Source organism: Tetrahymena thermophila (assembly GCF_000189635.1).
Source record: "Tetrahymena thermophila SB210 genomic scaffold scf_8254697, whole genome shotgun sequence".
NCBI lineage: Eukaryota > Ciliophora > Oligohymenophorea > Hymenostomatida > Tetrahymenidae > Tetrahymena > Tetrahymena thermophila.
In genome coordinates, this window is record NW_002476463.1 from 775,278 (window position 1) to 801,668 (window position 26,391).

General features: G+C 23.4%; 6 protein-coding genes across 6 annotated transcripts; all 6 read left to right on the forward strand. All coding sequences in view use genetic code 6, as the record gives it.

Annotated features, from left to right (window-relative positions):
- Positions 1-192: 192 nt before the first annotated feature.
- TTHERM_00085360 (hypothetical protein) lies at positions 193-2,326 on the forward strand (the record flags this gene model as incomplete). Its single annotated transcript, XM_001012683.2, has 2 exons — positions 193-829; positions 885-2,326. The coding sequence occupies exons 1-2, from the start codon at positions 283-285 to the stop codon at positions 2,324-2,326; spliced, it is 1,989 nt and encodes a 662-aa protein (XP_001012683.2). The 5' UTR covers positions 193-282.
- A 1,537-nt stretch (positions 2,327-3,863) lies between these two features.
- On the forward strand, positions 3,864-5,249 carry TTHERM_000085349 (kinase domain protein; the record flags this gene model as incomplete). Its single annotated transcript, XM_012796772.1, has 1 exon — positions 3,864-5,249. The coding sequence occupies one exon, from the start codon at positions 3,864-3,866 to the stop codon at positions 5,247-5,249; it is 1,386 nt and encodes a 461-aa protein (XP_012652226.1).
- A 425-nt stretch (positions 5,250-5,674) lies between these two features.
- On the forward strand, positions 5,675-8,070 carry TTHERM_00085350 (kinase domain protein; the record flags this gene model as incomplete). The annotated part of the gene is made up of 2 exons (XM_001012682.1): positions 5,675-6,485; positions 6,548-8,070. 2 exons carry the CDS (start codon positions 5,675-5,677, stop codon positions 8,068-8,070), a joined length of 2,334 nt encoding a protein of 777 aa, XP_001012682.1.
- Positions 8,071-8,839: 769 nt separating this feature from the next.
- TTHERM_000085339 (kinase domain protein) lies at positions 8,840-12,375 on the forward strand (the record flags this gene model as incomplete). The annotated part of the gene is made up of 2 exons (XM_012796773.1): positions 8,840-10,682; positions 10,760-12,375. Exons 1-2 carry the CDS (start codon positions 8,945-8,947, stop codon positions 12,373-12,375), a joined length of 3,354 nt encoding a protein of 1,117 aa, XP_012652227.1. The 5' UTR covers positions 8,840-8,944.
- Positions 12,376-13,426: 1,051 nt separating this feature from the next.
- On the forward strand, positions 13,427-19,307 carry TTHERM_00085340 (transmembrane protein, putative; the record flags this gene model as incomplete). The annotated part of the gene is made up of 5 exons (XM_001012681.2): positions 13,427-13,850; positions 13,900-14,160; positions 14,241-14,938; positions 15,020-15,755; positions 15,814-19,307. The coding sequence occupies exons 1-5, from the start codon at positions 13,484-13,486 to the stop codon at positions 19,305-19,307; spliced, it is 5,556 nt and encodes a 1,851-aa protein (XP_001012681.2). The 5' UTR covers positions 13,427-13,483.
- Positions 19,308-19,848: 541 nt separating this feature from the next.
- On the forward strand, positions 19,849-26,083 carry TTHERM_00085330 (transmembrane protein, putative; the record flags this gene model as incomplete). The annotated part of the gene is made up of 5 exons (XM_001012680.2): positions 19,849-20,659; positions 20,709-20,969; positions 21,050-21,747; positions 21,842-22,577; positions 22,641-26,083. 5 exons carry the CDS (start codon positions 19,849-19,851, stop codon positions 26,081-26,083), a joined length of 5,949 nt encoding a protein of 1,982 aa, XP_001012680.2.
- Between the last annotated feature and the right edge of the window lie 308 nt (positions 26,084-26,391).

A 26,391-nucleotide genomic window follows, 5' to 3' on the forward strand; every position in this document is an offset into this window, starting at 1 on the left:
GACTTTATTTTTTATTTTTTTATATAAAACATGTTTTTAAAAATTAATAAAAGATTCTCTTTAAAATAAATAATTTAATAAAAGTATCATACCATTTTTTTTTTGCTACTTGATGTAGACATAATGATTATTTGTATTAGATTCCTGATTAATTGAATTTCTATTTGTATTAGATTCCTGGCTATTATTAATATTAATTTTTGGAAATTTAATTAAAACAAAAGAAAGCTCTCTTTTTTATATTTTGGAAATCAATTATTCTTTCGAGAGTTTATCCATTAAATGATTAAGAAAACTTGTTCAAATAAACCAAAAAAAGTTTAAGATTTACCTGTTTTGTAGCAGTTTGCATCTATTATAAGAAACGATGATCTTTAAGTTTAGATTGAAGCTGATAAATATTATTAGCATAATATTGAGAATTAATGGTCTAATTATAGCGATAGCTCTTCGTCAGATATTAGTTTAGAAACTTCATAAAAACTAAGCTTTTTAGATACAAAGGATTAAGAAAGTAAGAAAATAGAATAATATGATAAAGAGAAAAGTAAGATAGATAATAAGAAAATTATAAGATTTGGAACGAGATAAGAAGAAAATGAAGAAAGCAAAAGGAGAACAAGATAGAGATCTTACAATGAAGATGAAGAGGATCAATAATCAAAAGAACTTTATTTTTCTATTACTGGAAAAAATCCTCTGTAGTAAAATGTGATTCAGAAGAAAAGAAACATGAAAGATATTGTGGATAATTCTTTACAAACATCACATCATATAAAAAACTAATCTTTTAAATGGAGTACGAATTTAAAATACCCATCAAATACTTGTATTGTTTATTACTTATAATAAATATTAAATTAAACTACTTATATATGAAATAGTTAAAAAAGGGATGATCAATGCATAAGATAAACAGGCTTTGAATTAATAAAATTTGAAACAAAAAAATAATTTTTAGATCTAATAAGACTTTAAATAATAGCAAAATATTTATGAAAGTATTACACAGAATGGTTGTGATTAATAAAGCATTTCATAGATGTTTGAATCTTTTGAAAATTTTGCCAATATTTAATATTATATTTAAGATACATAGAAAAGATAGTAAGAAAAAAAAGATAATGTTTTAACCCATCAGATTATGAAGCATTTTAAGTAATTAGATAAAGGAAGTTTTGGCAAAGTTGATTTATACTTCATTGAAATAGATTACATTTTAAAAGAAAATTTATAAATTTAATAATAAAATTTGCTCCTTTCTTCGTAAAATTCTAACTAATCTTATTCAACTCAAGCAAGTAATGAAACAATTTAAAACTCAATCTAAATGCTAAAACAGAAAAGTGATTATATTTTTACAAACTCATCAGCTGATTACTAAAATAGCATGTTTTCTGAAGGCGGACTTCAGTAAAAGACTTCTAAAGAAAACTAAACTTGGTAAAATAGTCATTTAAGTTTGTAATAAAGCACTTCAAATATGAAAAAACAATTATTACCTGTAGCGGGTAAATAGATTAATGTTTAAAGTGAGTTTATTCGTGAACTATATATAATGGAAACAGTTAATTGTGAGTATATGCCTAAATTACTGAATTATGATGTAGATAACTAAATATTGTTTATGGAGTTAGGATTATGCAATTTGTATGATTTAAAAATTGACAGCATTTAAAATGAATATGATTTTACTGATGAATTCACTTATTCAATTCTCATAAATCTTATTCAAGCTGTAGAAAGCTTATTAAAAAATTATAATTAGAAAGAAAAAAAATAACAACCATTATTTCATAGTGATATCAAGCCTTAAAATATTATGCTTACTGTAAAAAAATCTGAAGATTAATTATTGAATACTTAGCTAATTTTAATAGATTATGGAGGTGCTTCCTTTTAGCTTGATGATTATTGGTCTTATTATACACCAGCCTTCGTTTGCAACCAACTTTGGCAAAAGCTTGTAAACTCTAAGAATAACTGGGAGTATTTAACTTGGCCTTAAGTAAGATATGCTGAAATATATGCTGCTTGCAGATCTGTTTAGTTTTTGCTTATAGAAAGTTTAGAATCCAATTTGTTTAAGAAAGAAAATACAGGAAAATTTATAGAAAAATACAGTCAAAGCTATCCAAAAACTTGTAGGATATTAGAAAATGTGCTTATAAAAAATAAAAGTTTTTTGATTTTCAGCGATTACAGAGATATTTTATATGAGGATGAAATATCTGAATGTAGTAAATTAAATCATTATCCCATTTACTTTGACTAATCTAAGTTGTTTTAAATTTCTAAATTTTATAAAATAATTAATTAAAAATGAAAAATTTACATTTTAACAAATAAATAAAATTTTAATTAACAATTCGTAACAAACTAATCAAAGAAATAAAATTAAATTATAAAGTATTAAAATAAATTTTAAAATTAAAATAATTATATGCACTTTTTGAAAGAAAGAATTAGAAGTAAAACTTGGCTAATTGCAAGGGATGGACTTAATATTCTGTTTTGCATTATAAAATAGAGAATATTAAATATACAGCCAAAATTAGATATTAATTTATACAGTAAAGCAGAATTTTCAACCAAATTTTAATTTTTGGAAAATTTCAATTTGAGTCCACCCCTAATATTTTGTATATTTTATTTATTACTCAGTATAATTTATTTTATGTCAAAAATTCTAAAGAAAATCTAAATTGCATTAAATTTTTTCTGGTTTAAAGGAGATAATTTTTATTAGTTGTAATTTAAAACCTGATAATTTATTGATAAAATTCATTTGTTCCTTAAATATTTTTATAATTTAAGACTTATAATCAAATACTTTGATAATTTTACTCTTCTTTTAAATATATACTGCTTGTAGAAGATTTTTGATAATATTTAGTGTCTATAAATTAATTAGATAATTAATTAATTAACCAATAGTAATAATTTCATCAAAAATAAATAATATATTTGATAGATATGGGTAAGATAAAATAATTCTTAAATCCTTTGAAAGAATAAATATAATAACTGCCAGAGTTTTTGAAATCAAGGTAGTTCAATGATAATTTTAAGATTTAAGAATAGGCCAAGTAGAAATATCCGAGTGGCAATTAGAAGCCATAAGGTTAAAAAAGAATTTTAAAAAAAATAAATAAAAAAAAATAATCAAAAGTTGAATATTAAATTGAAGATTAAAATGAATAAGATTATCCCAATTCTGATTAATATAATTATGAAGACGAAGATGAAGAAGGTTAAATGGAAATAGAATAAAAATAGATTTAATAAATTAATAAGTTATCTGGTTTACCATCACAAATGTAATATAGTTAACCATTTAGCAACTCACCAATGTAATTTAGTTAATCATTTAGCAACTAACAAATGTAATCTAGTTAATTGAAATAACAATTAGATGATTTAAGTATTTAATCATTAAAAAAGTAAAAAACTATAATTAAAAATGATAATTTAAAGGAATCTGCATAGATTAAAGATAGATAAATTGAGCTAAACTTATTTAAAACCACAAAGCAAATATAAACTGCTAAAAAATCAATAACACAATCTACTAAAAAAGTGAAGTCAAGATAACTTGATAGCTAGAAAAATAAAAGTAGTGTTGCTGATTCAAAAAAGAGAAAGAGAGAAAGACCTAAAACAATAAATTAATTTCCCTAAGTTTTAGATGAATCAATCAAAACATCTTATTTTTTAAGCTAGAGATCATTTAAGTGGCTATCCAAAGCCCAGTCAATGATAAAAACAAGTATGTTTATGCTTAATTTCTAGATTGTTAATATAAAATAATTTTGTATTAATTAGTTAAGAAGGGAGTTAAAAAACAGAATAAGGAAAAGGCTATGTTTATAAGAAACCTGAAAAAGGCAAATCAAAAGGTGAAATCATTTTCAAATTTTAATATATAAAACCTATAAAGATCTTTTAAAGATTTTAAAACAATTTAAGACTTTACATCTAACATACTTAGATTAATTGACACATATATTAATAACAAAGATAAAAATTAGAATGTATTTCATTTATACTGTTAACTAGATAAAGGTAGTTTTGGATAAGTTGATCTTTATTTTTGTGAGATTGAATAATAATTTCTTAACAATTCAATATAACAAGATATAAAAATAGAAGATATGGAAATTGAATAATCTATAAATATGTAATAAACTTTATATCCATTTAAATAAAAGGAATACTCTTACAATCTGAGGAGCTTTAAAAATAAAATGAGTGAATTCAATTTATCAAGTTAGTCTCTAGGGTCTAAGAATTCTAAGAATAATACCTTGGCATCTACATTAATTGTTGATGAAAATAAAATATCTAATACTATATCAAGTAGAGATAATAATGAAAGTATATTAATATCTTCAACTATTGCTAGTAATAATAAATAGCAATATTTTCCTGTTGCAGGTAAGAAATTTAGTAATAAAGAAGAATTTATCCGTGAACTCTTTATTATGAATTAGATAAGTAGCACTTACAAGCCAAAAATCATAGAATAAGATATTGAAGAATAAATTATTTTTCTTGAATTAGGACTCTGTAATTTGTATAATCTTAAAATAGACAGCTAAATCAATAATTATAAGCTTACTGATGAATTTACCTTTTAGGTATTGATTAATATATTTAATGCCATAGAATCGCTTTTAGGAAATATTAATCCTAAAACACAAACTCCTTTTCCTATTTTTCATAGTGATATTAAACCTTAAAATATCATTTTGACAGCGACTTAGCATTTAGAGGATAAGTCTCCTGAAATTAAACTTCTTCTTATAGATTTTGGAGGATCATCAAGCGATATACAGGATTACTGGTCTTACTATACACCTGCTTTTGTTTGTTAGGAGCTATGGAATAAAGCAATAGAAGGAACACATAAAAAAGAAAAATTAAGCTGGTAAGAAATAAGATATGCTGAATTCTATGCAGCATGTAGAACTATTTAATACATTATCATAGACAAAAATGATGAAGAAAGTTTTAAAAAAGAAAACTATAAAAGTTTTATAAATAAATATTAAAATGATTATCCAAAGACCTGTTATATTATTGATAAATTGTTTGAATTCAGTAATATATCAAAATTAGACAATAATTATAAAGAAATATTAAGCGATTCAAAATTAAATCTTCAGTAATTAACTAATTTAAAAATTTAGTTCGATGTAGTAAAGCTCTACCAAATTTCTAAAATTTATGAAGTGGTCAATATCTGAAAGACAAATAATTCATAAATAAATAAATGCATTAGACTTTTATGTTCGATCTATTTTTTAGTTGTATAAATTTCAAGCATAAAAATAAGATTAAGTTTATTCTAGGTAAATTTTATCAAGTTTTACTGTAAAAAATATTTATTATGTTTTGATCTTAAAATATTAACTGAGTTTATAAAACTTTTCAATGATGAAGTAACAAATGTTTTATATATAGATTATCCACTTGATATATCTGATAGATTGCAATAAATAAAGTTAATCCAAAGAATTATTTAATATATTAATTTTTGTATTAAAGTCTTTACTCAAAAATTTATGTAATTAGTGTTGGTTGAAATTGCATCAAATGTAAATCAAAAAAGAACAAAAAATATATTTTTTAATAATTAATTCTAAAGTGAGAGATTATTTGGTTATTTGAAATGAGTAAATAACGATCTAGGGAAAGGATTTAGTAAAACAATTAGGAATCAAAATCTAATGAGCGAATCAATTCATTAAAGAAAGAATTTTCTTAGATTTAGCAAAATCGTTAGTTTAATGTGTAGCTTGCCGCTTTATCTAATATTATGAAGTAGGTAGATCATGCATATTGGGATAAGTGCTTTTCAAAAAAATAAATGAAGGAATGGGAACAAATAAAATCCAAATCTTCTAGAAGCACTTCTCCATAGACAGCAAGTATAAGTTTAATTAAATCAAAGCGATCTGAGAAGAGTAAAGAGCCAATTAAAAGTAATAAAGTAGTTTAGTAAAGATAAAGATCTTTTTCTCTTATTAAGCCCTAATCATAAGGTTAGCATTATCTTATATCAAAAGAGTCTAAAACTCTTACTGATATTTAGCCTATTAGAAGGTCATTTTAAGAAATTCCAAATTCGTAAACATTAAAAAAAATACCTGCGAAGAGTGATGAAGAAAATATAGATGAAATGGACGTTGAGCAAGAAAATTATGCTTCAATATCTTAAAAAATAATTCCAGAATTTAAAATAGGATAAATTACAATGAAAAGGTCAAGGAAGAGATCATATGATGAAAGCGAAAATGAAAAGAGCAGTTAATAAAATTCTGATTATTTTTCTTACTAAAGAGACCTGCTGCTATCTAATAAGATAAACTCTTAGCAAAGATCTATGCAAGACATTTAAAATGAATCTATGAAAACATCTCTTTACATAACACAGAACTCTTTTAAATGGAGCTAGAAGCTTTAATAATTTACTTCAACTTGTAAATAATTACTTACATTTACATTTCTATAAATAAGCTTATTATTACTATAATACAAATAGTGAGAAAGGGAGCACTTTAAAATTTTTATCAAAATTCTAAAAACAAAATTCAACAAGATAGCAATAATTAAATTCAAAATAATACTAACAGCAAAGCACAAAATTACACCAAATCAACAAGCTTGGAAATAAACATAGAATAGCAAAATATTTCTTAAAATTTATAGCTGCTACAATCAGCTGAAACCTTCAGTGACTTGAGTAATATCTACTCTGTATAATAAAAAAGCATAATAGATAGTAATAGCAGTGATTAAAATTTTTAGTATTATTGCAAGTTAGATTCAGGGAGTTTTGGTTAGGTAGACTTATACCTACTAGAATTTGAAAATAAAATCCCGTCTAAATAAGAAATTCAGAAGAATGAAAAGTAAAATGGAGGTTCTCATAGGAACATAGAACAAAAAGATGCATATTATAAGAAATCTTCTACTTATTTTTAGTCAACAGAAAACGAAATTGGAGATTTTGAAAGACAAGTGAAGTAATTAGAATTAAATTAGAATACAATTTAACTAAAATAATAAAGATCGCACGAATCAACAAAGGAAGACTCAAATGGAAATAGATTGCAAAATTCAAAGCTAGTTGATACTTCAATTAATAGTGATATTTAAAATACTCCAATAATGAATAAAATAAGAGCGAAAGCTAAACAACTTTCAATAAATAAATAATATAATTATTAATAAGAATAACTAATTTTACCTGTTGCTGGAAAAATGATAAAGAATTTTAATGAGTTTGTACGTGAACTGTATATAATGCAAACTGTTTAATTTGATATGATGCCTAAATTAATTGGCTAAGACATAGATCAAAGAATACTGTACATAGAACTAGGATTATGCAGTTTATATGATCTCAAATAGGATTCATTAAAAAGAGGGTACAAGCTTGATGATCACTTCACATTTTCCATTTTAGTTAATATAATTTAAGCTATAGAATCCATGCTTTCAAACTACAATGATAGTAAATAGAAATCACAGCCACTCTTTCACAGCGACATAAAACCTTAAAACATAGTTTTAACTATAAAAAAAAATAAGTAAACAAACTAATCAGAAATTAAATTAATGCTGATTGATTTTGGTGGAGCATCCTTTGAATTGGAAGACTACTGGTCTTATTACACTCCAGCTTTTGTTAGTCCATACTTATGGGAGAGATTAGTAAATTCCAAGTTCAAATAAGACTTCCTAACTTGGCCAGAAGTTAGATATGCAGAAGTTTATGCAGCGTGCAGGACTGTCTAATATCTTATGTTAGAGGAAAGACATAAAGATTTATTTAAAAAAGAAAATTGCTAAATATTTATCAGATAGTATGAAGTAAGCTATCCAAAAACTTGCAAAATACTTGAAAAAGTTTACTAAAGCATTTAAGACTACAAAATATTCAGCGACTATAAAAATGTATTTAATAACTAAGATTTTTATTCTATTAACTAAAGAATAGATTTTAACCAAGAAAAAATATTTGAAATTTCAAAATTTTACTAAGTAATTTAAAATATTTGATCTCAAAAAATCACATATATATTCAACCAATTTTAAATATTTAAAAATCTAAAATAAATATTCTTAAAAAAAATAATAACTAACCAATTTTGTTAATACTGATTTGTAAATAAATATTTATTAAATTTATATTATTGTATTATTTTATTATTTATTATCGATGTAAATAAATCCTATCATATTACAAAGGTTGTTATAGAAAATTATATTAAAACATATGCATTAAACACCAAATAAATTTCAAAATAGTTTTTAGAATTTTATGTTTGCTCCAATATTATTTGAACCAATTAAATTTAAAATAATAAATTATTTTTTTAAATATCTAATAAAGTAGTTTGTGCTTTATAATTTTTAGTGAGTGTCTAAGAGATAGATTTTTTCATCAAAAGTTTTATTTCATTTTGGAAAACTTTCAAATACCAAAAAATATAGTTTTTCTTAACTAAAATATAATTTTTATGTCTAGTAAAATATTTATGTATAAATAAATGATAAATTTATTAAGTAAATTTAATTAAAAAAATTTTAATGTTAATTAAAAATGAATTTTTTTATTTTTAGAAAATTAAAATATTTTTAAATAAAAACAAATTTTAAATTGAGAAATGACATATTAAAGTTTGGTAATAATCAGAAATTCACTAAATAAAGCTAAATTATGATCGAGCTTTTGTCTCTACTTAAAATATATGTATCTCAATCTTATAAAATTGATTTGCATCACCAACTTTTATAATTAATTTAATTAATTACGAAATTCTAATAATTTTTTTAATAAAAACTATTAATCGATAATTTAAGATTAATAATTAGGTTATCTATCAAATAAAAAAAGCATATCATTTCAGATAGAATTTTACAAGCAGTAAAAATGTAGCAAAATTAATCTTAAAATAGTAGACAGCAATAGAATATTGACACACTGAGTTAAAATAATGGTTAATAAGAAGGATTGCAAGTGATTGGAAGAAATTTTAGAAATTAAAATGAACAACAGCAAGGATATGAAGAGATTTTTAATGAAGATGACTCAATATTATTTGATAAGTAAAAATAGTAATAAATGCAGTAAAAGAGGGGTTTCTAAATGCAGAAACTTGCTCAAGATTATTACTCGTCAAGCCACGCACCAAGTAATCAAAAAAGCTAGATGCAAAAAATGCCTCCAATATAATCTAACAATTTCAACTATATCCAACCATAATATGTTTAATAATAAGGTTAGAATTAATATTTGCAGAATTAGCAATAGTAATAATAATAATTTTAACAACCATAATAATAGCCTTAATAGTAATTTAAATAAAATTAATAGAAAAATAAATAAGAATAAACAAATTTAATTACTGCCCCATATTTTTTTAATGCTAACTAAGTACCTGCTCCTCCTAGTGCATTTCTTATGCCTAATTTTAATATGAATTAAATTCCTACTCCTCCTAGTCTTAACCTTTAATAAAATATTCCATAAAATAATTCTAATTTTCTCAACAATTCTTAAAATTAAAATTAGAATTAATATCAAATATATGCTCCTCCTTAATTTTAATAGTAATAGTAAAACATTCCTTCACCACCTTAACTTCCAATTATTAATACCAATAATAATATTAATAATAACAATAATTTGTTTGGTTTTGGAAATAATAATAGTAATAATAATAATAATTTGTTAGGTTTTGGATTTAATAATTAAAACCAATCATAAAATATATTTAATAATTTATAATCTTAGAACGTTTAATTTTATGATAAGCCTAAGGTTTCTTCTTTAGATCAATAAAATGAAAATAAACTTCCTGCTATAGGTGGTGTTTAAAGAAGATATTAGTAAGGAGTCTTTAACCAAGATAAAGTGAAAGAAGGTGGCTTTTAGTAATTAACAAGAGAAGGCTATTTATCTTAACATCCAATATTTAAAAAAAATAAAAATGTTTCTTCAGCATAAAGCTTTGATGAAGAAGAACAAGATTTATCAGAATAAGATGATCAAAAATTTGGTACTTTGTAATAATATTCATTAAAGGAGAAGCTACTGTAAAATCAATCGAAGAGTTAAATAATAATTTAAAGCCCACTATTAAATAAACAAACTAAATCAAAATTAGATCTTGATATTTAACCACCAATTTAATACAGAGGCTTAGAGACAAATGAAATACAATCTGATGATAATTTAAACTTCGATCTCAATATTAATTTACCTAGTAAAAATTAAAATTAATTTATTGATGTTAATAATAGCTTAAATTTTGATAGAAACTTATTGGTAGATTAAAGAGATAAAAGTAGGGTAAGAGAGAGATCTCGCTTAGGTGAAAAAAAGAAGAAAAAAGAAAAAACTAAAAAATCTGAAACTCATCCTGCATAAGAAGGCCAAATATTATAAATACAAAGTCCTCCATAAATAAATGCTAATCCATTTGAAATAACTGCTAAAGAAATATAAATGCCTTCGTAAATAGAATTTAAAATAAGAGACACGTTAACGGGTTAAAAAGTCTTGAGAACTATGATGGATATTTAAGGAGAGTCTTTGAGAACTTCTCATTGCTTTTAAGCTTAATCATTTAAATGGACCTCAAAAATAAAAAGCTTTTCAAAAACAAGTATTTAATTAATTTGTTGATTAGCGACAGTTGATTTATATTTTATTTATTTATTTATTTTAATTAATTTTTTAAAGTTAAAAAGGGAAATTAAATGAATGATATAATACAGAGATAGAAATAAATTTAAATATAAAATAAGCAAAACACTAAAATGAAATTAAATGGTCCTTTAAGTTTAATCCCTGAATTCGAAGAGTCTGAAATTCCTCAATAAAGATTAGTGAGTAAACATTTATAAAATACTGATATTACTAGTAATCCAATATATCAAGATGAGAATTATACTATTAATGACTCAGGTATGGAATTAAAAACAAAAATAAATCAATTTGGAAATATTTTTCCATCAGTTGATAACTTTGCATTATAAATGACCCTATTTAAAAAAAAAATAGCTAATTTATATCAAAATGGGTAAACTCCAAACATTTAATTTTACTTTCATAGCAACATTGATAATGGGAGTTTTGGAAAAGTAGATTTATACTTTTTTAATTAAAGTAATTTAAATTTATAGGAAATAACACCTATTGAATAACCATTTAATTCACCAAAGTATTAAATTACATCTGAAACATCTAACGATACATAGTAATAAGGAATTTAAATAAGCAATGAAATGGAATTTGATGATATTTTGCCACTAAGTTCCTCATAACAAAAAACTGATATTTTCTTAAGCCAAAAGTAATTATCTGATTAATCAATCAGAAGTAGCAGTAATAATTTTTCAACTTTAGAAAGTGCATCGCAGCTAAACAGTCAAGGAATTTTTCTTTCTTCAAATCATAGAGAAAAAATTAATTTTATGATTAGCTCTTAAAAAAGAGAAGCAATAAATATTTTGCCAGCTGCTGGTAAAAAAATTAAAAAATAAGATGAGTTTGTTCGTGAGCTTTTCATTATGTAAACATTTCAGAGCTAATACATGCCTTCGCTATTCGGTTAAGATATAGATTAATAGATTTTATTTATGGAGTATGGCTTGTGCAATTTATTCAATTTAAAATAAGATAGTATAAAAAATAATTACAGACTTAGTGATGAATTTACTTATCAAGTACTTTTAAATATCATAAATGCTATAGAATCCTTTCTTAGCTTTAAAGATCCAAATAGCGGAGAACATAAACCTATATTCCATAGCGATATTAAGCCATAAAATATAATCCTGACTGTTAAAAAGGAAAATGATCTTTAAAATGCTTAAATCTAACTTCTTTTAATAGATTATGGTGGCGCTTCCATAGAAATTGAAGATTATTGGACTTATTACACTCCAGCTTTTGTGAGTAACAAACTGTGGAGTAAATTTGTAAATGACTAAAACTACCAAGAAAAGCTAAATTGGGAAGAAATTCGATATGCTGAAGTATATGCTGCTTGTAGATCAATCTAATATGTTATTGTAGAAAAGGATAAACAACGTCTTTTTAAAAAAGACTCTACTTAATTATTTATGAAAGAATATTGGCAATTATATCCGAGAACAACAAGACTTATAAATACAATATATCAACTAGAATAAAAAGGGAGAATTGATAGTAAGTACAAAGGAATTTTTAATCAAGACGAAATTTCTTCAATTAAATTTATTAATCCCTAAAAAATAGTTTTTGAAGCCTAAAAAATATTTGAGCTTTCAAAGCTTAACAACCATTTCAATTTGAATTTATTAGAAAATATTTGAATTTTATAATATTTATTTACTTATTTGAATTTTCTAAAAATTTAATTAAGTTCTTTAACCGAAAAATCACGCTATTTGCTTGGTATTTTAAATTAATAAAAGTTCTAATTTATTGCATTAATAATGCGTTATTAGCTAAATATTTGTAATTAATTTTTAATTTAATTTGTATATAGTATTCTCTTACCTAATCTTAAAATATAATAACGAAGTAAATACTTATTTATTTTAATAATCAACTATTACTTACTTATTTATTTTAACTTTTAGTTTTATAAAATATTTTCCCTTGTGTATATAAAAATTCAATTTAATCAATTCACTAATACATATGCCTTAAAAGCATATTAATTAAGATTATTTGTAAACTCTAAATGTAAAATTCTGTTAATTATAAATTAAAAAACAATTCGCGAGCAGCGGATAGATTTAAATTAGGGGAGAGTAGCTATTATATCTTTGAATTAGTTTATAGAAACAAATTAATTAAATTGAAAAACAGATATTTTTCTTATTTTTTTGTTATTTTGCTTTCTTTTTTAATAAAACCAATTAAATTTCTTTTTAATGAATCAATGCGAAATATTTGAAATTTTTTATGGTAAATCCCAGCTAGTAAATCAAGTATTATAATTAATTCCAAATATTTTACCAATAAGATTATAAAAAGTAAAACATACAAGAATTCATCAAATTTATGACTTATCCCTAGCTCTAAAAGCTTTTAAAACATTTTGTAATTTTAAATTGGCTATTTTCATAATATTTAAATCTATTTTTATATGTTTTTTTTTATTACAAGATAGTTGCTACTGTTAAGAGCTATTATAAATTCCTATTGCAAACTGAATAGATATTTATATAATTTAATTTACTTCTCTTGCAATTAAAAAATAAATTTTTTTTTTTGAGATTACACTATTTTAGTAGCTAATTTGGTTTTTTAAATTTGATAATACAGTTAACAAAGAAATAAACTTATTAGAATGAAAGCTAATTTATAAATCTAATTTCTAAAGATCTCAGATTAAAAAAGATTTGGAATTAGCTATATTATAATAATTAAATTAACTAAAATATCAAAAAATTATAAGCTTTACTTAAATTGATGAACGAAATTAAAAAAAAAGTTTTCTTCATATTTCTAGGAGTGGTTGTTTATTCCTTTGCCAAATAAGAATAAAGTTTAATCAAAGAGAGAGCCAAAGAACAAGACCAATTTATGATAATGAAGAAAGATAGACAACTATAACAATGCTTTAGTAATTGTATTTTATGCAACAATAGTTATTGTTTATAGTGTGCAGTTGATAGAGTTCTTCCTGATTGTAATTGTAGAGAAGGCTTCTTTCTAGATACCTCTTTAAATTGTCAAAAATGTGGTGAAAACTGTAAGACTTGTCTCCATTAATAACAATGCTAAATCTGTAATGAGCACTATAAGGTAGTTGGTGGTTTATGCGTTTGTGATGGAAGTAAATTATTTATTTATTTATTAATACTAATATAAAAATATTTAATAAGATTGCGATAATACTGTACTGTATTATACAACTCAAGTTGGACAAGATTTATAAAGCATAGTTATTACCTTTAATCAGATAATTGGAATTTAAAAAACAACTTCTAAAGATATTAATAGTGCATTTACTTTATCTTATGACAATTGCTCTATTCTTACTAAAGACACCTAATAAATCTATGGTGTTTTTGATGCAGGTGATTTACAATATGGTGGCTGCTACATTCGATAATCCTAGCAAAATTAGTTTATCATAATGCTTAGTAAATTAATTTTATTTTCATAGAAATCTTTTAATTCACTATTTAACTTATTTAATAATTATATTCCTTTTTAAATAAAGCTTCCAAACTAGATTAAAGTAATTTATTAAAAGCCCCGAAAATAGATTCTACTTAGATTTTGATATTTAATGGAATTCCGATTTATAAACCTCTATAATAAGGAGTTACTGCAACAACCACAGAAACTTAGATAGGATCATAACTAGCTTATATACCTAAAATATGTTATTTTTAATAATCAAAAATTTTTGCTTCACTAACAGAATAAAATTTATCTATATAAATTACTGCGATATAAAATATGTATGACATTTTTTAGGCTGGCAGCGGAAATATAAAGTGCGAAATAGTAAATTCCTCAGTACCTTCCATAACCTTTGATCCTTGCTCAGCATAAAATGGATTACTAATTTCAACTTAAAAATTTGTAGATTAATCTACGCTTTAGGTAAGTGTTGAGTGCTCTTTTTTAGGATAAAAAGCTAAAGACATAGTCGATATAGTTTTTACAAGTTAAAATTCATAAAATGTTAGAATTGAGTATCAAGATTTATTTTATACATCTTCTTTTAAAGACAATTTTGAAACTAAAGTCTCATTTTTTTCAGATACTGTCTTAGACTAAATTTAAATTAGCTAAAATATATATCCACCTTCAAATTTTGCTGCATCCTATTAGTTATTATAAGACAGTTATAATTGTACTTTTTAAATTCCAGGTTCTAATATCATCACAGAATAATACATATTTATTTCGGTATTTTTTCTACAGTTTGATATTTTATTTTTTAAACAAATAAAGTGTTAAACTAAAATAATTTTAATATTTAAAAAATAGATTATTGCATCTACATAAAATACAGTATCTACATTATAACTTGCTGTTTCATATTTGAGCTCGTTTAGTTTAGATGTGGATTAAAAAGTTATCTCTAATTTCTTTCCAAGTAAAAGCTTAACGATTAAAGCTAGCTTGATTGATAACGATGTCACAACCCAAGATATTAGTTAGTTTTAATTATAATGGTATTGTATTTCTGAAGATACTCAAACATAATGCAAGGATCGTAATTAAAATGTTATCTCAATATAATCATCTTTAACTGCACAAATAAGTCCTAAAACATTTAATTTAAATGGAAAATTTACTCTTTTCATACTAGCGAGAAGAAATAATAATCCGAATACATAGCAAATTGCAGTCACAAAGCTAGACACAGGATAAACTTAGTTCAATACAGTAACTGATATGAATTCCTTATAATTGATTAACTATTAAGATATTGTTTTCATTGAACTAAAATATGAAACCAATTTATACACAACAAATCAGACATGCACCTACAAAGCTAATATTTTAAATTCTCTAACTTAAGCATAGAAAACGTATGAGTCAATTTCTAATAAGCTATCTTTCATTATTTAAGATCTCTTTCCAAATTTAGATGTGATAGCTCAAAATAATTTTTCAATTTAGTTTTAAGTTTATGACTTAACCATAGATGATACTCTTTCTTCAAATACATATGCTATGCAAATTAGATAACCTCCTTAAGGATGTAAGCTAGCTTTAAGTAAATTTTAAAAATACGAAATAAAACTCATTTTTTTAATTTAATTTTTTTAATAAAGGTTCCTTAGCTGTATTTCAAACAATTACTATATCTGTAAACAGCTGCAATTTAAATGGGCAAGATACTCAATATTAATTTTTCTTTTACTCTAGCTAGGAATAATAAGACTAAGAAATAAAAACCTCAGGAATAATTGTTAACAGAAGAATGCTAAGCATAATTTCATAAAACACATAAGTCACGGCACATTTACCACCTGGAAATATCATAGTTATGGTAGTCACAGTAGGACCTAATAACCTTAGATCTAATTTTACACAAGCAGCTACAATTCAAGACAATAATTGGAGCTAAGTTGAGTATGAGAAATACATATAAAACCAATATGATTCAATTTAATAATAATCAACAAAATCTATTTAAGTTTTTGGATATTAATATATCGCAAATGCAGTGGAGTATTATGAGTCTAAAAATTCAAACTACATTCCTTCAGATAGCACTAATTAGTTAAAAAACTAGATAACTCAATAACTAATAGATTCATCTTGGCAAAATGAAGATGACTAAGTTTACTTGCTTTCAACTTAAATTAATATTAGGATAAAATAATCAAAAATAAAAATATCTTCAAGTTCTTCATAAGCATTTGTAAATGCTAATGAGAAAGAAGTTTAAAATATTTTACAAAAAATTAATTAATCTCAGTTAAATAATCAACAAAGATAGTATTATTAAGAAATATTATCTTCAGTTACTTAGAATTATATGAAGAACATGAATAACTTGAATAATTGGACAACAGGTAACTGCCAGAATGCTATTTAGTAATCAAACAATATAATGTAAGGTATAGCTTAAACAATGATTGTTAATTAGTAGCCAATTCAAGTAATTGCTGAAGATGTCTCCCTTTTAGTTGACAAGGTAGACTATATAACTTTATTGTCTAAGTATTACGACGATATAAAAATTGAGCCTGGCCAGTCTTAGTATAGCTAAAGTTACTTTGTTTTAATTTAGACATGGCCAACTACTCATCCTTTATATAGGGATGAATTAAAATAAATAAATGAGCAATATTATTCAAAATCTACCCCATAATAATTAAGTCTTCTTCAAAAAACATACCCAATTATGATACCTAAAATTCTAGAAGATGATAAAAGAAGAAGGTAACTCTCTACTGCAAATGCGAATTTGCCTGGGCCTTTTTAGTTATAATTCCCAACTTAAGATGAAAAGCTATAATGTATTTAGAGAAATTTAAATGGGAAATGGGTATCTAGTAGTTGTAAAACTACCATCAAGTTTATTAAGCAGAAAAGAGTTGTTAATTGCTCATGTTAAACTCCTGACCCAACATCTATACTAACAGATATTTCTGAGCTTTTTGAAAACCAAAATATTTAAGACATCTTTAATGGAGAAGGTTTTTGGAGAATATTCCATTTAAATAATTGGTATGAATATGCACCAATCTGGACAATAATTGCACTTAATATATTTTTTATTGCACTCCTAGTTATTGGATACAAATATGATAAACTTGACAAAGCCAAATATTTAAAAAAAGCATTCTTATTTTATGATTCTAAAATAGGATAATCATAAACTGTAGGTTAAGAAAACCTATTTATGTAAATTAAGAATTAACGAACTACATAAAATAAATTAAGTAACAATCCTATCAGCCGACTAAATACATAAAAAACACAAGAATAATTTGAAGATTAAGATGCTATTAATAATATTAACAATAACAAAAACAATATTAATAAAATTAGTTTGGAATTTAATAAAAAAAGCATAATTGCTGAAGGAGAAAAGGTACACTCTAACAATTAAATAGCCCAAAAAACACCTATTAACAGTTATAATAGTGAAAATTTGACAAGCGTAAATTTGATTTAATAAAATATAAGACAAGAAGGTTAAAATGATTATTAAGAATAACTTATTGATAATTAAAACAAAGTTTCGAATGAAAAATCAACTTAGAATAATTAAATAATTATAGAAAATGAATCCTAAACTTTGAAATTTAACAAAAGCTTATCATAGTAAGGCTAAGAATAAAATTAAAATGATAAATAAAAAGCATTTGGTGAAAAATCTCTTTAGGATATTGAAAATAATAATCAAAATAGAATTAATTAAGAAATCAAATCAAGTAACTAATATTAAATTATAAATATAGATTTGAATGAAAACAAAGAATAGGAATAATAAAAACATTCACATAATGATCTTAAGGAAATTAAAAATTTATCTCACATTTCTTCTGATTTTTAAAAAATCGATGAAAGAGAAAATTATTAGTAAAATGCTATTGAAAACTTTTAATTCGATATCAAAAAATAATTCAAAAAAGATGAATTCCTTATTTACGAAGAGCAAGATTATTCAATATATTCTTCAAATCTTGATTAAAAATCTCAAGATCAACAGTAATCTGGTTTATAATAAATTCAAATCACACCTTAAAATTAAATTAATTTGGAAAATGTCACTCCAGATATTGAAAATAATAAAAGACCAAGTATTAATATCAAGTAAAGTAATGATAGCTCAGATATTGAAAATAATAATACTCCTTAAATTGATGGAAAAACTCCATAGTTGGAATCACAAGTCTAGTAAATATAACACATAGACATTAAAAAATTATTTATTTAAGAAGAAGACGATTGCGATAATTTCTAGCAAACACCTTAACCAAACAGTAAAGCTGAGAAAAATTTTTTACTTAATACTGATTAGATTCAATTAGAATAATTTACGAAATAAGAAGAAAATATTTTATAAATTTAAAATTCAAATATTTAGTAATTAAAATAAGAGACTCCAATAATTAATAATAATTAAAACGATGAAGAAGCTATGAAAATAGATCATAAAAATGAAAGTTCAGATTAAAAAGCTTGTGATTTGGATATAAATGAATAAAAAAAGCTTGACAAAAAAAGGTAAAAAGAAATTGAACGGAGTTTATTTTTAAATGCAAAAGAGAAATTATAACTCTATTTATAAAAAGAGACAATAACTAGGGCAACACTTGCCTATCATATGTTTTTTTAGACATTCATAATATATGATAATAAAGTATCTAGAGTTCTAAGATTCACTATATATTATAATAGACTGATTTGGCTTTTAACAATAAATTCGGTTTTTGGAGTTAAGTTAAGTGTAGTTTAAGTTCTAGTTTTAAGTATAGTTTCAACAGTAATTATATAAGTAGTTACCACTTTACTTATGCTATTATACTTCAGATAAAAATTAAAAGTATTTGGAGTAATAATAACCAGCATATTTTTGCTATTTTGCTACTATAGTATACTGGTAGTAATTTCAGGATAGTAGCCTTATGATGCAAATATGTGGATTCTCTCTTATTTTTCAACTTTGATTTTATCTGATTATATCTTCGGATTGGCTATAAGTTTTGCCTTTTTTTATTTAAGTAGAAAATATATAGAAAAAATATAAGACCCTCTATACTTGAATATTCTAGGTTCTGCTTTACTAATCTAAGCTTTTTAATAGTGAATTTTATAAAAAATATTCATTATTTACTGTAATTATTTGTTTGTTTTATACTTAATTTAGCTTATTTTCTTTTGGGAATAATAATTTTCAAATCAAGTTATTTGTTTGTATTTTAAATTAATAAAAGCTATAAATTAGAGCATTTATAATGAGTTATATTGTAAATATTAATAATAACTTTTTAATTTAATTTGTAAATAGTATTCTCTAATCTAAACTTAAAATATAATAATCAAGTAAATATTATTTATTATAATATCAATTATAGATACACTTTTGGGGTCTATTAACTAAGATTATTTATAAACTAAAAATACTAAATTTTGTTTACTTTAAATTAAAAATCAAATCGCGAGCAGCGTAAAGAAAAAATTAAAATTAGGTGAGAGTCGCTAATATATTTTTGAATCAGTTTATGGAAATAAATTAATTGAATTGAAAAATAAATATTTTTCTTATTTTTTTGTAAAAATTTATGTTTTTTTCTTATTTAATAAAACCAATTATATTTGTTTTTATTGAATATTTGCGAAATATTTGAATGTTTTAATGGTAAATCCCAGCTAGTAAATAGGATATTATAGTTAACTCAAAATCCTTTAACAAGAAGATTATAAAAAGTCAAATATACAAGAACTTTTAAAATTTATGGCTGATCCAAAGCTCTAAAAGCTTTTAAATGTATATTTATTTAAATTTGCTACTTTTATAACTATTTAAATTAGTTTTTTATTTTCTTTTAACAACAAAATAGTTGTTCCTTCTGAGTGCTGTTATAGATACTTATTTTAAACTGAGATTACACTACTTTAGTAGCTAATATACTTTTTTAACTTAATAATGTAATTAACTAAGATACAAGCCTATTAGATTGAAATTAATTGAAAAATCAAATTTTTTGCACCTTAGATTAAATAATATTTGCGAATAGCTATATTACAAAAATTAAATTAATTAAAATATCAAAAAAGTATAAGCTTTACTTAAATTTATGAACAAAATTAAAAACATAGTTTTTTTCATACTTCTAGGAGTTATTCTTTGTTCTTTTGCCAAATAAGAATAAAATTTAATCAAAGAGAGAATTGAAGAACAGGATCAAGTATTTATAAAGAAAGAGAGACTACTATAATCATGCTCTCCTTCGTGTTTATAGTGCAGTAATAACTTTTGTTTATAATGTATGGATAATACAGTTCTACCATTCTGTTATTGTGCAGATGGTTTTTATCAAGATTCCTTTTAAAGCTGTAAAAAATGTGGTTAAAACTGTAAGAACTGTTATCAATAACAATGCCAAATTTGTAATGAACACTATTAGGTAGATAATGGTTTATGCGTTTGCAATGGAAGTAAATTATGAATTCATTTATTAATACTAATGCAAATATATTTAATAAGATTGTGATAATACTGTCCTCTATTATACAACTCGCGTTGGATCAGGTTTATAGAGCATAGTCATAACCTTTAATCAAATAATTGGTATTTAAAAAACAACTTCTCAAGATATTAACAGTGCATTTAGTTTATCTTATGACAACTGCTCTATTCTTATTAAAGATACTTAATAAATTTATGGAGTTTTTGATGCAAGTGATTTAAAATATGGTGGCTGCTACATTCGGTAATCCTAGCAAAATCAGTTTATTATAATGCTTAGTAAATTAATTTTCTTTTCATAGCAATCTTTTAATTCACTATTTCATTTATTTTTGTATAACATCCCTTTTTAAATATAGCCTAGAAATTAGATTAAACTAATATTTTAAAAGCTCCTATTATAGATTCTACTTAGATTTTAGTATTTAATGGAATTCCGCTTTATAAATCTTTATAATAAGGAAGTGTTGCAACAACCACAGAAACATTTATAGGATCATAACTAGGTTATATATCTAAAATATGCTATTTTGAATAATCAAAAGTTTTTGCTTCACTATCTGAAAGTAATTTAAAGATATAGATTAACACAATAAATAATCTTTCTAGCATTTTTTAAGCTAGCAGCGGAAATATAAAGTGCGAAATAGTAAATTCCTCTGTACCTTAGATAACTTTTGATCCTTGCTCATCATAAAATGGATTACAAATGACAACTTAATAATTTATAGATAAATCTGTACTTTAGGTAAGTGTTGAGTGCTCCTTTTTAGGATATAATACTAAAGACATAGTCGAAATAGTTTTTACAAGTTAAAATTCATAAAATATCAGAATCGAGTATAATGATTTATTTTTTACATCTAACTTTAAAGATAGCTTTGAAACTAATGTCTCATTTTTATCAGATACTGTCTTAAAATAAATTTAATTTAGCTATATTATATATCCTGCTACAACTTTTTCTGTGTCTTCTTAGCTATTATAAGACCGTTATAATTCTAAACTTTAAATTATAGGTTCTAGTGTCATGACAGAATAAATTATCTTTATTTAGGTATTTATTTTTTATTCAGTTAAAACTTTATTCTTTATTCAAATTTAAGAAGATAAAATGCTAAACTAAAATGATTTTAATATTTAAAAAATAGCTTATAGCATCTGCATAAAATACAGTATCTACATTATAACTTGCAGTTTAATATTTGAGCTCGTTTAGTTTAGATGTGGATTAGAAAGTTATCTCGAATTTCTTTCCAAATAAAGGCTTAACGATTAAAGCTAACTTGGTTGATAACGATGTCACAATCCTAGATATTAGTTAGTTTTAATTATAATGGTATTGTATTTCGGAAGACACTCAAACAGAATGCAAAGATCGCAATTAAAATATTATCGTTTTGGGATCCTCTTTAACTCTACAAGTAAATCCTAAAACATTTAATTTGAATGGAAAATTTACTATATTCATACTAGCCAAAAGAAATACTAATCCAAATGCATAGCAAATTGCTGTAACAAAGCTAGATACTGGATAAACTTAGCTCACTATAGTTACTGATATGAATTCCTTATAATAAATTAACTATTAAGATATTATTTTCATTGAACTAAAATATGAAACTAATTTATACATAACAAATCAGTCATAAACCTACAAAGCAATTATTTTAAATTCTCTTACTTAAAAAAAGAAAACAATTGAATCGATTTCTAATAAATTATCATTCATTATTTAAGATCTCTTTCCAAATTTAGATATGACTGTTCAAAACAATTTTTAAATTTAATTTTAAGTTTATGATTAAACTTTAGATTAAATTTTTTCTTCAAATACATATGTTATGCAAATAAGATAACCTCCTTAAGGATGTAAGCTAGCTTTAAGTAATTTTCAAAATTTTTTATTGAATTGATTTACTTTAATTTAATTTTTTTATTCTAATCAAGGTCCTTAAGCTGCTTTTCAAATAATTACTATATCTGTAAATAGCTGTAATTTGAATGGGTAAGATACTTAGTATTAATTTTTCTATTACTCTAGCAAGGAATAGTAAGACTAAGAAATATAAACCTCAGGGATAATTGTGAACAGAAGAATGCTAAGCCTAATTTCGTAAAATACATAAATCACTGCATATTTACCTCCAGGAAATATTATAGTTATGGTTATTACAATTGGACCTAATAACCTTAGATCTAATTTTACACAGACAGCTACAATTCAAGATAATAATTGGAGCTAAGCTGAATATGAGAAATACCTATAAAACCAATACATTTAAACTTAATAATAATCTACAAAGTCTATTTAAGTTTTTGGATATTAATATATCACTAATGCAGTGGAATACTATGAATCTTAAAATCTAAACTATATTCCCTCAGATAGCATTAACTAGTTAAAAAATTAGATAATTCAATAGCTAATAGACTCATCTTGGCAAAATGAAGATGACTAAGTTTACTTGCTTTCAACTTAAATTAATATTAGGATAAAATAATCAAAAATAAAAATAACTTTGAGTTCTTCTTTAGCGTCTGTAAATGCTATTGAAAAACAAGTTTAAAATATTTTACAAAAAATTAATTAATCTCAATTAGATAATCAACAAAGATAGTATTATTAAGAAATATTATCTTCTATTATTTAGAATTATATGAAGGATATGAATAACTTGAATAATTGGACACCTGATAACTGCCAGAATGCTATCGAATAATCAAACAACATCATGTAGGGTATAGCAGAAACAATGATTGTGAATTAGTAGCCAATTCAAGTAATTACTGAAGGAGATTCCCTTTTAGTAGATAGGGTAAACTATATCACTTTATTGTCTAAGTATTATGACGATAGCAAAATTGAGCCTGACCAATCTTAGTATAGCTAAAGTTATTATGTTTTAATTTAGACATGGCCAACTACTCATCCTTTATATAGGGATGAATTATAATAAATAAATGAGCAATATTATTCAAAATCTACCCCATAATAATTAAGTCTTCTTCAAAAAACATATCCAATAATTATACCTAAAATACTAGAAGACGATAAAAGAAGAAGATAACTTTCTACTGCAGATGCAAATTTACCAGGGCCTTTTTAGTTATAATTCCCAACTTAAGATGAAAAACTGTAATGCATTTAGAGAAATTTAAATGGGTAATGGGTATCTAATAGTTGTAAAACTTCAATCAAGATAATTAATTAGTAAAGAATAGTTAATTGCTCTTGTAAAACTCCTGACCCTACATCTATTATAACAGATATTACAGACCTCTTTAATAACCAAAATGTTTAAGACATCTTTAATGGAGAAGGTTTTTGGAGAATATTCCATTTAAGTAATTGGTATGAATATGCACCAATCTGGACGATAATAGGGCTTAATATATTTTTTATTGCACTCCTAATTATTGGATATAAATATGATAAGCTTGACGAACGTAAAGATTTAAAAAAGGCATTCTTATTTTATGATTATAAAAAAGGAGAATCCTAAACTATTGGTTAAGAAAGCTTATTTATGTAAATTAAAAATTTACGAACTCAATAAAATAAATTAAGTAATAATGTTCTCAGCCTAATCAATTCATAAAAAACATAAGAACATTTTGAAGATTAAGAGGTTAATAATAATAATAATAATAATAACAACAATAATATTAATAAGGTTAGTTTGGAATTTAATAAAAAAAGCATATTTGCTAAAGGAGACAAGGTATACTTTAACAATTAAATAGTTTAAAATACACCTATTATCAATTATAATAGTGAGCATTTGACAAGTTTAAATATTATTTAATAAAATATAAGAGAGGAAGTTTAAAATGGTAATTCAGAATACCATATCGATTATTAGACTAAAGTTTTGAGTGAAAAATTAAATCTAAATGATTAAATAATTCAATAAAATGTATCCTAAAATTAGGAAAGTAACAAAAATATATCATAATAAATCTAGGAATAAAATTAAAATGATAAAGAAAAAAAATTTGGTGAAAAATCACAATAAGATAATAAAATAGTTACTCAAAATACAATTAAGTAAGGAACAAAGTTAAAAACATAATAAGAAATGATAAGAATTGACTTAAATGAAAGTAATGGATAATTAGAAGAAAAAAAGTCACTTAGAGATCTTCAGGAAATTAATTCATCTCAAATTTCTACAGATTTTTAAAAGATTGATGAAAAAGAAAATTATTAGAAAAATGATATCTAAAACTTTGTGTTCAATACTAAAAAGTAATTCAAGTAAGACTATTCAATATAATCTTCAAATCTTGATAAAAAATATCAAAATCATTAGTAAATTAGTTAATAATAACTTCAAATTACTCCTGAAAATTAAGTTAATATGGAAAACATAACTCCTACTATAGAAAATAACAAAACACTATCAATTAATTAAAATAATAATAGTTCAAATCATGAAAATAATAATAATAATAATACTCCTTAAATTGAAGGAAAAACTTCTTAGTAAATAGACGTTAATAAATTATTTACTCAAGAAGATTACGATAATTTCTAGTAAACACCTTAGTCAAACTATATAGTAGATCATAATTTTTTACTAAAAACAGATTAGATTTAATTAGATTAATTTACAAATTAAGAAGAAAATATTTTAAAAACTTAAACTTAAAATTTCAATAATTGGTAACTAAAATAAGAAATTCCGATTATAAATAATAATTAAACCGATGAAGAAGCTATGAAAATATAGCATAAAAATGAAATTTAAGATTAAAAAGCTTGTGATTTAAATTAAAATGATTAAAAAAAAATTGACTAAAAAAGGTAAAAAGAAATTGAACTGACCTTATTTTTAAAAGCAAAAGAGAAATTATAACTCTATTTGTAAAAAGAGACAATAATTAGGGCAGCACTTGCCTATCATATATTTTTTTAGACATTCATAATTTACAATAATAAAGTATCTAGAGTTCTAAGATTCACAATATACTACAATAGACTGATTTGGCTTTTAGCTATAAATTCTGTTTTTGGAGTCAAGTTAAGCGTAGTTTAAGTTCTAGTTTTAAGTATAGTTTCAACTGTAATTATATAAATAGTTACCACTATACTTATGCTATTATACTTCAGATAAAAATTAAAAATATTTGGAGTAATAATAACCAGTCTATTTTTGATATTTTGCTACTATAGTATATTGGTAGTAATATCAGGATAGTAGTCTTATGATGCAAATATTTGGATTCTATCTTATTTTTCAACTTTATTTTTATCTGATTATGTATTTGGATTGGCTATAAGTTTTGCAATGCTTTATTTAACTAAAAAATATATAGATTAAATATAAGACCCTCTATACTTGAATATTCTTGGTTCTGCTTTACTAATTTAATCTTTTTAATATTGAACAGTATAAATTTTCATTATATAGTGTAATTTTTTGTTTGTTTGTTATATATTTAATTTAGCTTTGTTTCTTTTAAAAATTATTTATGGTCAAAGCAATTACCTATTCATTTTTTGTTAAAAAGGAAATAATTTCGATGGAATATACAGTAAATTAATTATTAGTTAAAAGCAAAATTCATCAATTTATCTTTATAACATTTTAGTAAAATGTTAAATTATAACGTAAATTTTGTCATAATCAATCAAAACAAATTAGAAGACAATTCTATTTTATTTTTATTTAAAATTTTAATTTGTGGTAATTTG